At 36.2% G+C, this 14802-nt stretch overlaps 1 protein-coding gene across 4 annotated transcripts in view; it reads left to right on the top strand.

Moving 5' to 3' along the window:
- LOC117394383 (RB1-inducible coiled-coil protein 1-like) overlaps positions 1-14802 on the top strand; it is an 82173-nt gene that overhangs the window by 29073 nt on the left and 38298 nt on the right. For all 4 annotated transcript variants that reach the window (XM_059016835.1, XM_034921105.2, XM_059016823.1 and 1 more), the window contains 7 exons: positions 1926-2110; positions 8893-9079; positions 9163-9244; positions 9508-9572; positions 10024-10127; positions 10537-10663; positions 10859-12789. In XM_059016835.1, coding sequence (XP_058872818.1) covers positions 1926-2110; positions 8893-9079; positions 9163-9244; positions 9508-9572; positions 10024-10127; positions 10537-10663; positions 10859-12789 — 2681 coding nt within the window. The remainder of the gene's footprint in view (positions 1-1925; positions 2111-8892; positions 9080-9162; positions 9245-9507; positions 9573-10023; positions 10128-10536; positions 10664-10858; positions 12790-14802) is intronic.

Genomic DNA, 14802 nt, shown 5'->3' with positions numbered 1-14802 from the left:
TACTAGATGATGCCTAAACTCATACAACTGTTCTTTTCAGGTAGAAAAAATAAAACCATGACAAAGCTTACTCTTGTAGTAAAAGACGTCAAGCTTGTTTTCAACATCATCTCCTGTATTAAACCCCTGCCTCTGCTGACAATTGGGATTAACGAAGGCAAAGGAGTAGTAGAAAGTCAGATTTACTGTAGAAAAATACTGTTGAAAAAGTGGGCAAAAAGGGGATTGAATGTTTAAGTGATAAATTCAATTTAAACAAAAAGGGTGTTTGTGCTAGCAAATGATAATAGTCAGATCTATGAAGTCAGTGGGTGGGTTTTTTTTATTTGTTTTGGTACAAAATTATGTACAGTAACTGTACTTGTACCGCCAGCATTTTGAAGATATATGCATATACGCAAATAATTAACTATGTAGGTCTAAAATGCATTTTGTATTAAGAAAAAAAAAAAGTGTATAATTGATACCAGCAGGTGGCACTGCTTGAAAGAATACCATTTTGTAATGAGCCGTTTCTGTGTGTTCAATAGGAAGTCTTAACAACACAAAGTCCTAATCATGTTTGTATTTCATCACATTATAATTTCTGAGTTATGAATATAAATACATCATAAATGACAGTAATGCAATTGCATTATTTAAGAGAGTGGATTAACTTTTTTAGCATGCTGCATGTGCAGCACAGTTAAATGTGTAATATTGTACTGTAATAAAAAAACAAAAACTAAAAAACAAAAGATACTTGAGTTACACCAGACCAAATCATTTTTTTTCCCCTTTTGTGAACGAATTCTGTTCAGTGTGTATACACAATAAATACATATTCAAAACTGCCAAAATTGCTTTTTTGGTTCTACTACATAATATTATGATAATTTTAGGCTTAAGGCTTAATCCATGTACATTGGAGCATCTGGTTATGGCTAAAATCAGTATCTTTGGGAATGTCATTGATGTGTGTAAATATTGATTTAATTCAGCTCAAACAAGCCTATTTGTAGATTTCTCAGACTTCCTGCTGTGTTCACTTATACATTGATAGGCATTAATCAGCCAAGTCTTATCTGCTAGACTGTTATATACAGGGAATTAGATTTTAGTTACATATTGATTGAATGAAACCAAATTACATGGCACATTGTTCTTAAGTTTTTCAGGTTAACATATGCACAGGTGTGGCCAAAAGTTTAGCATAGAATTCGAGGATTGATACATCATTACTATATATATATATATATATATATAATATATATATATATATATATATATATATATATATATATATATATATATATATATATATATATATATATATATATAGTAGATTGAACAATTGCTCTAACATCCTTACACCACCGGTCAAAAGTCTCCGTCTGTCGTGTGATTGGTTCACATCACCGTCAGTCCCGCCCCTTTTCAAAGGAACACCTTTCTCCCCGGCACTCTTCACGAGAGAAAATGGCTGAACACCGATTCTGTGACTTAACAGAAAATTAATTACAAAACATACTACAAAAGAAGGATGTTCCAAACACTAAAATGGTGATTAAAAGTCACTGTCAGTGTTTAGTGACTTTCTGAAATTCTAACTGTTCAAATTATTCAGCAGGTTTCATTTGACTTTATGAAGCAAAATGTGTTAGGGTGATGAAAAATGTTTAGCCATAGCTATAGATCTGCTACAAGTTAGATCATTAAGAGTGTACTGTAGCTCTCTTCATAATGACCTGAATCTCTAGTGACTATTGACTGCTTTGCTTTACAGGTATTGGATTTCACTTTGGCTCTTTTTGGTTTTATGCTCATTTTTATTGTTGCTAAAACAACATTTGCCCCATGTTATTTTACAGCCTTTTATCAGTGTATTTCATATTACTATCTTTGAATTTATGTTAACTAATAATCTCCATCTTTTCTGTTCAAAGGGATTTTTAGCCAATCAGAAAAGAGCTGAAAATCTGAAGGACACTTCTGTTCTACCTGACTTGTGTCTGAGCCATGCAAACCAGCTGATGATCATGTTAACCAATCACAGGAAACTATTGGATATTAAACAGAAGTGCACCACTGCCAAACAGGAGCTTGCAAACAATCTGCAAGTCAGACTAAAGTAAGTCATAAGTATGTTTACACTGCATAATGTAAAACTTATTTGTAGGACAATCCTATAACAGTCAGTCAATTAAGAACTATTCCAAGTTGTATTACTTGGAAAAAGCTGCATAGTTACATTAGTAAAGTTCAAATGCAGAGATGCTTGACACAACAAAAAGGCAGAGGTGTTTGGCTAAAACAAAACAAAAAAATAATAACAACAAAGAACCATCTGAAAAGGTCATCCTGTTTTATTCATATGTTCTCAAGTAAATGTAATCGCCCTGGTTTATTAGCCATTATTATCCTCAACACTCAAAAAGGTGCCCAGTAAGGGGTGCTTTTATGTTTGTCACGGCAGCACCACACTTTTAACCTCCACACTTAGCACACATGTCTCAGAAACAGGCTTCATATTTGCAGGGTTGTAGAAACACTCTGGGTGTAACGTGTCAAGATGAAAAGTCTAGAAGTGAGTACATATCATGGTACACACAGCACAGTTCTCACAATCATTAATGCCAAGTGAGTATATGCTGACATCATATCCAAGATAGATTATTATTATTATTTTGTCAGCAGATTTTTAAGCAAACCCGACGACTCATCTACTACTAATATCTCAATAAGCACTTAAGCTGGCAACTGGAAACATGTTTTGCACAGAGTTTAATAAAAACTCCTCTGGGATAATCTAAAGGCACTCTTTCCTTTAACCTATGAACTAGGATGTCTGCCATGATAAATATCTAGGGCCCTATGTAAGGGCAAAGTGCCTTACGCTTGTGCTAGATTGCGCAGTCCCCTTGTTGTGAGTTTGAGGTGGCGCAGGTGGAATTCCGCTTACGCTGACCAGGCTTTTTATTACCTGTTTTAATTTTTTTAAACCTTTAATATTTTAGATCCGCACTAAAGTTTCTGAAGCCAGAGTGCATTGCCAAAACAGAGTATTGGAGCTCTCCTAAAAATCAATAATGGTACATTGTAAAAATACACATACTAACTAATGTTTACAGAAATGTATACTAACTCAAGTGGCACAGTTAAATCAATTAAACATAATAATAATAATAATAATAATAATAATAATAATAATAATAATAATAATAATAATACATTTACCGTTGTTTTGCACTAACTTTTTTTTTTTTAAGACTTCTTCCTGGTGTAAAATACGAATGCCCTCATTGTAGCATAACCTGAAAAATGCAGCGCTTTTTTAATGTATATTAAATAAAGTGCTTTACGTACACCTATGTTTGTAGAAAGTCTGTGTTAACAGTACATACCAGAATAATAGGTCGCAAGCAGTGATAGGCTACAGTATAAATAAGGTGAAAACTGAAAGGGTAAATACTGTATCGCTGGAAAACAAAAAACAAAGATGTGTTTTCACAGCCTGGCGATTTCTATGTATGGTGTATAAATAGGGACCTACCTAATTCGCGATTTCGCGGAAATCGTGAAATTGAGGGGTCACCGCGAAATTCACCTCTTAGGGGCCAATGCATACAAACAAGTACGGAGAGGAAAAAAAAAAACTTGTTTAAATGAACTACTGCACAACGCAAGTGACGCAAACTACGTATCTTCCTTCTGTAGATATCCCATTTTTATTCCTTCGCCGTCCCGTGTGCACTGCACTTAAGCAAAAAACGAACAAAAAATGTCCACAAGTAACATTTACAAAATAAATTCTCCAAAGCAGTTCACGTTCTTGTTTACTATTCAAATGACAACGTTTTAATCAGCCTATCATTACGTCTTTACTGCTTTTATGTGACCTGTACTGTGCAGGAGGGGGTGGGACAAAGTTGGTGCTGCATTGTTTCATTTAGGTTGCTAAAATCTAGTTTTCAGCATTGGAGGTAAAATAGTAGAAATGGACGACAAAGAAAGCAAACTATATTTCGGCTGATGATCGTTTCAAGTTATTTCCCAAATAAACTACATGCAGACTAATTGTTTTCCATATCTTAATGTGTATTTGGAGAAAATACGATCGATTGCTATTTAGCTTCAGAATCACACATTAAAGAAAAGGCTACTACAGAGGCTACTGAACAGAACGTAAAATAAACAGCTTTCAGAAACCAAACTGGAAAGTCAGCGCAGACAAGAAGTATTCCTGTCTGCAAGTTAAATCAGTACTAAAACGATCCAGCAGAGCCACCTCGCTTCAACCTGCTGCTGGAATTTTAGACCCGAATAGCCACGTCTTCTTTGTTTTGACTCGGTACTAATAAAATAAATTATTGGATGGGACAAATAACATGAGAACGAACGTGCTGCATACATTGACTTAATTAAAGTATGCCAGATGCTCTTGTGTAACCGAGTTTTTGCGCTGTTTCTAATCGATTTCCACATCTGTATAACTTGGCAAAGCTTTGCCTTAACTTCCAACCAATTCAGTGGATGCAGAACGTGCAGTCTCAATGTATGGGCAAGTCAACTGCAAGGGGATGCTGCATACTTGCCTTTAGTTTAACAAATGCCAGCACTCTGTTTTAGTAAGGAAGCAAGTACCACTATTTTTAGGCTTTATAGTGTTCTGAAATACTGTCTACTTAGGTTTATTTAATGTTTAAACATGTCCGCGAAATCCTAATTTTATTCCGCAACATACCCGTGAAAAATACGTAAATTTACCGCAATTTAAGTAGACCCCTATGTATAAATAAATAAATAAATAAATAAATAAAACCTTGCCTGCTAGCCAGTGCTGTGTTAGTGTTGCATTGGCACAGTGAATTGTATGATAGTGAGTGACAGCAGTACAGGCAATTAATCCTTGACAAATGTGAGTTGCGACTGAAATCCATGAAAAGTGTCTGCATTAATAAAATACAAATACCAAAATAAAATGTGGACTTTAGGTATTAAATAAGTGGTGGCACCTCATCCCCCAAAAATGTCCCAATGCCCATGTCTGCTCCGGCCCCACTACACCCCTGTTAGCGTGTGTCATTCAGAAGAGCCGTGTCTACTGCATATCTTACACAGAGTACAATCAATACAATAAATTCAGTTATTCACAAATCCAATACATCATTCGAAAGGTTGGAGTCTATATTTAGAAAACGTGGATATTATTCATTTAGGATAGTGTTGCAAAATGGCAGTAACATCTAACTAGGGCTCCCCCAGTTGCCAGCTGCATACAATGTTGTCTGTAAGACAGATCCGTGGGACAATAAATACATAACTCTGTACTGCATACATCGTTAATGTTCCCTTTTTGTAATGAGAACAAAACCTGGTTAGTTTGAGACGCAGTCACCCCCGCCTGCGCCATCATCGAAATCGTTCAAAGCTAACATGCAAACGAGGCCACACTGCAAGTTATGCCGACCACCAGCACTGAAAAACACAGAACGGAAAACGGCAGGGCAAAATCGCATGACAGGGCAAAAGCAGTTTGCGCTGAGTTCTTTCATCAAAATATCGGGCAAGTGCGTTTTGTCCTCGAGGTTTGCCCCGTCATTAAAATAGGGCCCCTAAAGTTAAAGATAAAAGTCAACCTATCTAGGTATAAACTGAGAAATAAACAATTGCTTAAATGAAATGCCTGCTGTGTTTGTTTCTATTTTTGTAATGTTTACAGTTGTTTTTCACATTTTGAGTAAAAGGCATTAAGAACCAGCCTCTTTGGCTTAGAAGGACAGGTTGAACAATATGATCAATTAACAGTTTTTTCCTAATTTACACTAAAACCCAATTCCAGTCCTCCCTCGCTATAACGCTGGTCTCGGGGGACACACAACATGAGCGTTATAACCGAAGAGCGTTATAAATGGGGGAGGGGGTGGGGCCGCGGGACACATAACAACACACATCTGACTAAAATCTAAGTAAAATAACTCCCTCTCTGTAATGCACATATAGTGAAGAAAAAATGTAACTTTCTGTGAATTAACCGTGCATAACGCACCATGTAATCAACGCTATATTTTTACAAAAAAAAAAAGAGCGAGCCGGGAGAGGGGAAGAGGGAATGGGCTCGCCCCAGGTTCGGCTGCCGGAGCGGGGCTGAAGCGTCTCGTTTCCCGGAGAAAGCTGCAGCTCCTCTCGCAGAAAAAAAAAGTAAATACATTAGGAAAGATAACCACGTAATAAGCCTAATATTTATTTAGTTATAAAACGAATGCTGAATAAGATGTCTGTGTTATAAAGTGCCAGCGCAGCTGTTCTTCAGTTCAGATACTGTATCAAAAGGGATAGACAGAAACGGCAGTTAGACTGAGAAGTTGTTTATAGTTTGAACAACACCGGTACTGTATTTACTGTAGAAATATTGCATGAATCACTAGTATAGGGAATTGGGGGACATGCTGTAGGAGTCCTGAAAAAGAAACTGGAACACAGACTGGCTTAAAATGTACTAGTTAATGTTAAATGGAATGTATAAGGTAATGTCCTTATTAAAAACAGTTCCTCCTGCACGTGTGCATTTATTTCAGGAGACGTTTTGAAGTGATCGGAAATCAATACTTCCCTAAAAAAAAAATTCTGCTTTCCAGATGTCTTCCTTGGGTGCCTTGACCCTACAAGAGGGGTTAAACTGCACCCCTATAAACTGAGATTTTTAGCAGTATTCTTTTGACTGCAGATTCATTTGTTAAGATCCATTATTTGATCTTATTTCATTGGTTCTTTTTTTGTGGTTGCTTAGGCAATCGGAAGTGGTATACTGTACCGTGCCTCGAGGTACTGCAGATGTGCAGTGGAAGTTTTCCATGGATCCCACTGTAGATGTAAATGTTTTGGACAGTATTCACAAGCACTAGGAATACATTCAAAGCATGTTTTCATTTCTTTGAAGCAAACCAGGCATGACAACAGGACATTTTAGCTCCAGGACGTGAAAGAGCATTTGCAGTACCGTGCCGTACCTGCGTACGTCAAGGATTGCCGTCTATTCTATGTCTTTTTTTTTTTCAATCAATCTGATCTCTTTGTGTACATGCCCTAAGGCAGTGTTAGTAATGTGATATGTGTTTTGTCGGGAAGGAGAGATCGAAATAATCACATGACTATTATCCAATTGCGTTCCGTGCAGAAATCCCTATCTGTCTGTGAAGACACTGAGAAGAGTTAGGGATACCGCAGCAGACAATCAATGATCTGAAGTATATACATAGTATTTCATTGTGTTATTTCTGCAGTTTTGTTTCTTTACCTTTATTTTATATTGGTATTTGATTGAAAACAAAATATGCAAGCGTACATCGATTCTGAGAACGGGAATGATGAAGAGTTTGAGCCATGTTCGGTGGATTACGAAAGCAGCAACAGTACTTGGAGTATCTTTTACAGTACTGTGACAAAATACTGTAAAGCCATAAATATTTGCGACCAAAACTTTTGCCGAATCACATCAAATGTTGGCGACCTGTTGCAATATACAAAGTATGTATTGTTAGTGGAATAAGATATTGTGCCAACAATTTCAATTAAAAATATTTTTTTACCGATTTTCCCGGAAAACAGAAAATGTGGAACACTGCTCATATGGTAAACTTACATTCTAATCACCCTGTATGTTGTGTGTGTAATTTTGTACACTCTATACACTGAATGCATGCCTGCCACAGGGCTCCCCTGGGTCCTAAACCCTGCTAGATATAGACAGGGATTGCAGTAACCACACACCGGCCATGACTTCTGCAGACATCAAAGGTTTGCTGAAATAAGGGCAGTAGTGTGGAGTAGTGGTTAGGGCTCTGGACTCTTAACCGGAGGGTCGTGGGTTCAATCCCAGGTGAGTGACACTGCTGCTGTACCCTTGAGCAAGGTACTTTACCTAGATTGCTCCGGTAAAAACCCAACTGTATAAATGAGTAATTGTATGTAAAATGTAATTGTATGTAAAAATAATATCTTGTAACAATTGTAAGTCGCCCTGGATAAGGGTGTCTGCTAAGAAATAAATAATATAATAATAAGGGGGGTTTAACAGTAGAGTTTTGAGCAAAATACAGGGGAAATCTGTCCCGGGATATGTCCGGGAGAAGGGTCCAAAATACGGGAGACTCCCGGTGAATACTGGAGAGTTGACAGGTCTGAAAAGGTAGAGACTTTGTCAGTAAGCTCAGATCCTTATTGAATGTAATTGTCTGTGAATTGCTTTTTTGTTATGTTATGTTATGTACTGCAGCTTCTAAAGTTTCTGGAAATATATTGAGAAAAAAAACTCAGTATTCAATACAGTTGTTTAAAGTCATACTACTGATGTGCTCCCTGTTTGGTTTGAATAAGGTAGTGTTGTAGTATCAGCATATGCTGTCTGTTTGCAACCCATCCAAATATTTTATTTTAATGGAATAATGGTGTGGGAGTGACGACACCAAAATTAATATTGTATTTCTCATAACCTTTTTTTGTTTTTTCATAAAAAAAATAATAAAATAGGGGTTCTTTTTTTCTGTTTTTTAAACCAGATCTTAGTCTGGAATCTAGCATTCAAATCCTACTATAGAATAACAGGGAAAACTGATGATGTGGCCTTACTAAGCAGCTCTTTATATACTGTACAGTAAGGAAAGTTATGGAGTATTACTGTGGGTATTCTCATTCAAATATTTCTCATTACCCCATGAACATTAATGGAGTATCCTCTGTACCTGATGTTTTTATTTTTAGCCCTGTTTTCTTTAGTTAACCACCCTGTAATGGATTTATGTATCAGAATAAAACATAATTTCTTCAGCACCCTGCAGAATTGTCATATTACTCCTAGTTTTTAATGCTATGAAAGCAAGAAATGTAACCAGATTTTAATGTGCATTTTTACAGGTGGTGTTGTTATGTGATGCTTCATGCAGATCAGGATGGGGAGAAACTGCAGGCCTTGCTTCGTCTTTTAACTGAGCTGTTGGAGAGAGTCCGGGTGGTTGAGGCTCTTGGCATTGTTCCTCAGATGTATTGCTTGGCTGTTGTGGAGGTTGTTAGGCGGAAGATTTTTATAAAACACTACAGAGAAGTATGCAGTTTGATGCTTTACTTTATGTCTCTAATAAAAGTTGTGTGTTATGTGTTTGTATATTTACTTTGTTTTCATTGCAGTGGACCAATGCTCTAGTAAAGGATGGAAAACAGCTCTACGAAGCAGAAAAAGCTAAAAGAGATTCATTTGGGAAGTTGTTCAGTAAGTACAGTATTTCCATTCCTGAAATAAGCATATTTCTATGAATATAGTAATTGTTACAGCTGCGTATAATGGTATTTAAAACAGGATTAGTTTAGGTTAAACAAAAACCTATCTCCATTTGGAGACCTAGACTAAACACTGTTTTACAGGAACTAACCTCATCCCTGCCAACCACCACCCAAAACACATAACCACAACACTTTATTTACAGAGAGAGACAGAGAGACAGAGACTCTTATTGTTCTTTTATTTTTTCCCAGGAAAATCTTTTCTCAGAAATCGCTTGTTTAGAGGACTTGATTCTTGGCCTCCCACTTCATTTTGCGTAAGTGAACTTGTTTTCAAGCAAATATATATTGGGAGAGAATAAATAACACCAGATGGAATTATGAGTCACATCAAGGTAGGTTCTGACATTATGGACTATAAAAGCAAAGCTTGAGTGGTCTGGTCATCTTGCTTTGTTTTATAGTTTTGTCTAATAAAACAGACATATTGGCTGCACATTCCACTGCTGTCGTAATTCACAGTTTTGATTACAACCATGAATTACAAGTCAGAACTGTGGGTAACAGAGGCTAACCATATAATATAAATATTTCATTGCTTAATTGTCATTTTATAAAGTGTATTATTATCCTGGCAGATGATGCATTATCTCTGGCAAAAGTTAAATAGTGGAGCTGGCAATACATATGTTACATTTAGTATATGCCTATGTTTTTTTGGGGGGGGGTGTTATTTATTACTAACATATTTATTTTACTTTTATGCAGACACGTAAGCCTCGCAAGTTTGACTTTGAGCTTCCTGAAATATCTTTATGTGATCTGCAGTTTTTGCAGTCTTGCTGTCCTCCAGAAGTTCAGTCTTTTCTCAGGTATGAAGACATTTCATTAGATTTGCTTGCTTTGGTCAATCTGACTGATTTTTATATATAAAAAAAACAACATTTAGGACAATTCATGTTTGATTCCGCTATACATTCTGGAATTATTAAATATACACCTTATCACTCTTTAATTAATTAAAAACTAAAAATCATAATATTTTATTTTTGTTCACTAACATTGTGTGCCTTAAATTTATGTATTCTAGTTTAAAGTCAAATACAGCGTGAACAACTATACAAACAAATTTTTTTAGCTGGATATCTCTAGCTATTTTAAGTGTATGAGGGTTGATCAAAATTCTTTTGGGTGTAAATACAGCAGTTAAAAATAAATAAATTCAAACATATTTATGTATTTTACTGTGTCGTTTATTTTAATCATGGTTTAACTTTTCAGGGTTCCAACACTGTGTGACTTTGAGCCTTTACACCAGCATGTACAGGTCCTTCACCAACTGGTTAAAGCTGCTCAGAGTGTGGATGAAATGTCAAAAACCATAACAGACCTACTGAGTGAGCAAAAGGTACCTGGCATAATTATTGTCATTGAAAGCTACACATTTTAGTTTGTTTAGCTTTTATTGAATGCAAAGTAAAAAAAAAAAAAACATTTTAAAACAAAGGGAAAGATACATTTCTATCTGATTGATAAATGGGAATGTTATTTGTTACAATTTAATATGACTTTTTCGATAATATTTGTTTTATGTTCCCTATAGGCATCCAGTAGTCAGCCAACTCCAAAGTCCACTATAGTACCAAGGTCGGAAAGCACAACAGGAGCTGCATCTACCTCTTCCAAAACGCCACCCTCACTCAACCTTCAGGGTGGCATATGTCAACCTCTGAGTCTCCATGGCCTGTTAGAAGATTTATCTCCGGATAGCATTGATGCCCATACATTTGACTTTGAGACCATTGGCCATCCAAACATGGATACACTTTTAAAGCAAGGATCTCTAGACTTGGACTCCTTAGCAGAAAGCCCCGAGTCAGACTTCATGTCTGCGGTTAATGAGTTTGTCATTGAGGAAAACTTGACTTCCCCTAACGTAATCAGTGATCCACAAAGCCCTGAGATGATGGTAGAATCTCTTTATTCCTCTGTCATTAATGCAATCGACAACAGGCGCATCCAAGATACAACTACTTTGGAAAAGGAGAACACCAAAGTTGCAATGTTGAAAGTATGCATAGAAAAATACAGGTCAGCTGCTGAGGAATCACAGGGCAGTTTAAAGAGCATCAAGGAGGATCTTTGTCATTTCAGAGGACTGGTTCAAAAGGAGCAGAGAGATTTTAGCTTTGCTTTAAAATCTGTATCGGGAGAAGTAAGAAACATAATTGATAATATTAAGTATTCTCACAATGAGAACTTAAAAGAAATGCATCAACATGAACAACAAATCCTTCAAAGGGATTATGAAAATGAAACACAAAGATTGAGGGAAGAATCCAATTTGAACCAGAAAAACCTGGAGGAATTAAAAAAGGTGTTGTTAGAGCTTGAAGAAGGCATCGAAAATAAAGAAAGTGAAATTTCTTTGTTAAAAAATGAAAAAGACATGTTTCTAGAATCAGAAAATAGCAAAGATCAAAAACTGCTTGACTTGGAGCAAAAAATGCTAGACCAAAATAGTGAAATACAAGAGCTATTGCAATCTAGAGAGTCACTGAAAGGAGATTTAGCTAAATTATATCTTGAGATTGAAGATAACAAGCAAAAACTAAAGCTTGAATTTGAGAACCTTGAAAAGAGCCACCTAAAGGAACTGGAGGAAAGGCTACAGATCAGGCATGCCAAAGAACTGCACGAACTGGAAAGGGAAAACCTTGAAAACCAAGAAAACATAGTAAAAGAAAACCAAGAAAAGCTGCATCAAATGCAGGAACTCCATGCATCAGAAGTTCAAGCACGTGAAAATCACCTGAAGGAACTTGAAGTCAAAGTTTCTGAGCTATCTGATATAAGGTGCAAGTTGGAGGTCGAAATAGCCCTAAAGGAAGCAGAGACAGAAGAAATAAGACTGCTTTTGGACGAAACCAGATCCCAGCAGCAAGAGACTGTGAGGATCGAGGTTGAAAAGGAAACTGATGCTTTGAGAAGAGAGATTAATGATTTAAAACATCAACTTCAGGCTATGAATGATGAGTATGAAGTTGGACTTGCAGAGCTGAGAGCTCTAATGAGAATTGAAAAAGACCATTGTATCTCTGAGTTAGTTGACAGTCATGAAGAAGAGACCACTCTTCTCCACTCTGAGCTAACATCTTTACAAAAAAAAGCCATGGATGTTGAAAGGGGCCTTAAAGAACAAATTAGGCAGTTTCAGAATGACCTTGATAATCAGATTAATGCTCAAGAGAAAGAAAAAGAAGAAAAGGAAAGGGATTTTCAGGAGCAGCAACAACATTTTAATAATGTTATATGTGGTCTTCAGGAAGAAAACAAACTTCTATCGAGCAATCTGCAGCAGGAGAAGCAGACTAATATGCAGATTTTTAACAAGGAAAAGGAGGAAGCCGTCAAAGCTGCCCTGGCAGATGCTTTTAAAGACTTTGAACACCAGAAGAAGGCTATTGAAGAAAAACTGTTAGAAAAGGTCAAACAGCTTGAGAATCAGTTGAAAGAAAAAAGCTTTACAGAAAGGTAATAAAGTTAAGAACTCAGGAACGTACAATAAATTAGCAAGAAAGCATACGTTATTGACAACCTAATCACCGTTTTCATGTGTCCCTTTTGGAATTCAGGTCAGCATGAGTTACAGTTTCCATACTCTGCTACCTAATTTGTTTTGAATAGGATATGACAGGATTTGGAGTGCTGAAAAACACCCTCTTTCAAGTGTATTCTTGCTGTTATAAATCTTTAAGAACTTTAATTATTAATGGCGTTTTTTGTGCAGTAACTGTTGAGCAGGTAAATTGAGAATAATGCTAATGACTAGCAGTATAATAAGAAGGAAACATAAGACATATAGAAAATAGTTTTTAAAACAATTCAGTCAATCTGAAGAAATCTTGAACACATTTTTAGTGAAACTTGATTTTCATAAATGTTTACAAAATTCCACCTAGCCTTAAAGAATAAGTAGCAGGGTTCTTTAGTGCGGTGATAGTGTAAGGATTATTGCCCACATTGTCAAACAGGTAACACAGCAATAATGATATGGTACGGATCAGAAAAGCCAGAGCACTTGTTGTTATGTTTTTTTTTTGTGTTTTTTTTTTTTTTAATCGCTCTTCCTGCAGTGATTTAGAGGACAGATCTCAATCCCCCTGTGCAGCCATTTTGAAAATAACTTTTAAAACAGACTTTAAAGTTAGAAATGAAAAAAGTTATCAGGATGTTAACAGTGAAAAGAGAAATTACAGGTATGTTATTTAAACAGTTGTAGCAACACCTGGGGATGTATAACGCTATACTTTTCAGAACCCTGCTACTTGCTCTTTAAGTCGTGCTGCTAAATGTAAGCTAAGAGCTTCAATGATTTGGGGATACTGGAACTCAGGTTGGGACATAATTCAGTCTATTGCTAGGGATATGGACATTCTCCAGCTGAAGTTGAACCCAATTTCAACATGAATTAGGAGCTATGTTGTGATACGATGGGGCGTGTAGACAATAAAAGACGAAAAAACAAAGATGGTTTATTTACAAAAAATAATCAAAAGGAAATTGTGAGGGGATTATGGAGAGAGATTAAATATTGTATTTATTTATATATATTTCAGCAATTTTTTTGCAAAACTCCAGAAGTGCTAATTCAAAAGTTACCCTTTGATGCTGTGATAGTATTGTCTACAAGTTGCTAGAAATTTCAATATGATAATGCAGAACCTAATTCTAGAAAAGTCTAGAAAATGCTGGATTGTAAGTGAACATTCTTAGAGAGTATAAAATGGTTAGGCATAGGATGATTGCTGTCATTACAAATAAGTCAATATGGGAAAAAGTAAAGCGCTATCCGAAGACCTTAGGCAGAAAATTATTTATTGTTATAAAGCTGGAGAAGGAGGCAAGAAGATTTCCAAGCATTTTGGTATCCCAATTTCAACTATTGTTTCTATTATCAAGAAGTACAAGACTCATGGTACTGTCACAACATTCCCTTAGTCTGGAAGAAAGAAGGTTCTTTCACCAAGAACAAGTAGAAGAATTGTGAGGAAGGTTAATAACAATTTGAGATTAGGTTGAGTATTGCATGGTGAAGGGCTCAATGGTCGCAGGCCAAGGAAAAAGCCACTCTTAGGAAAACGTCACAAGGACAGTCGCTTAAAGTTTGCAAAACGGCATTTGAATGCTGGATATGAGTTCTGGTCAAAGGTTTTGTGGAGTGATGAAACAAAAATCGAGCTATTTGGTCATGCTGATAGTCGCTACGTTCATAGACGCCGGAGACTGGTGGGACAACGGGCCCTGCCCACCCACTTTTAACAGTGAGGACAAGAAGAATATATATATATATATATATATATATATATATATATATATATATATATATATATAAAATACCCTGAATCGCATCGTTCTTCCAAAACACAGTGACACAGATAAGTCAAATGAATCCACAAATTAAGACGACACCGGAACAGTGTTGATAGACAATAATCCTAACGTTTCGCTAGTTGTACAGAACTAACTTGAACTTAATATTTGGAG

The sequence above is a fragment of the Acipenser ruthenus genome, chromosome 3 (genome assembly GCF_902713425.1).
Source record: "Acipenser ruthenus chromosome 3, fAciRut3.2 maternal haplotype, whole genome shotgun sequence".
NCBI classification, from domain to species: Eukaryota; Metazoa; Chordata; class Actinopteri; order Acipenseriformes; family Acipenseridae; genus Acipenser; species Acipenser ruthenus.
This window is presented reverse-complemented; position numbering and strand designations above follow the sequence as displayed.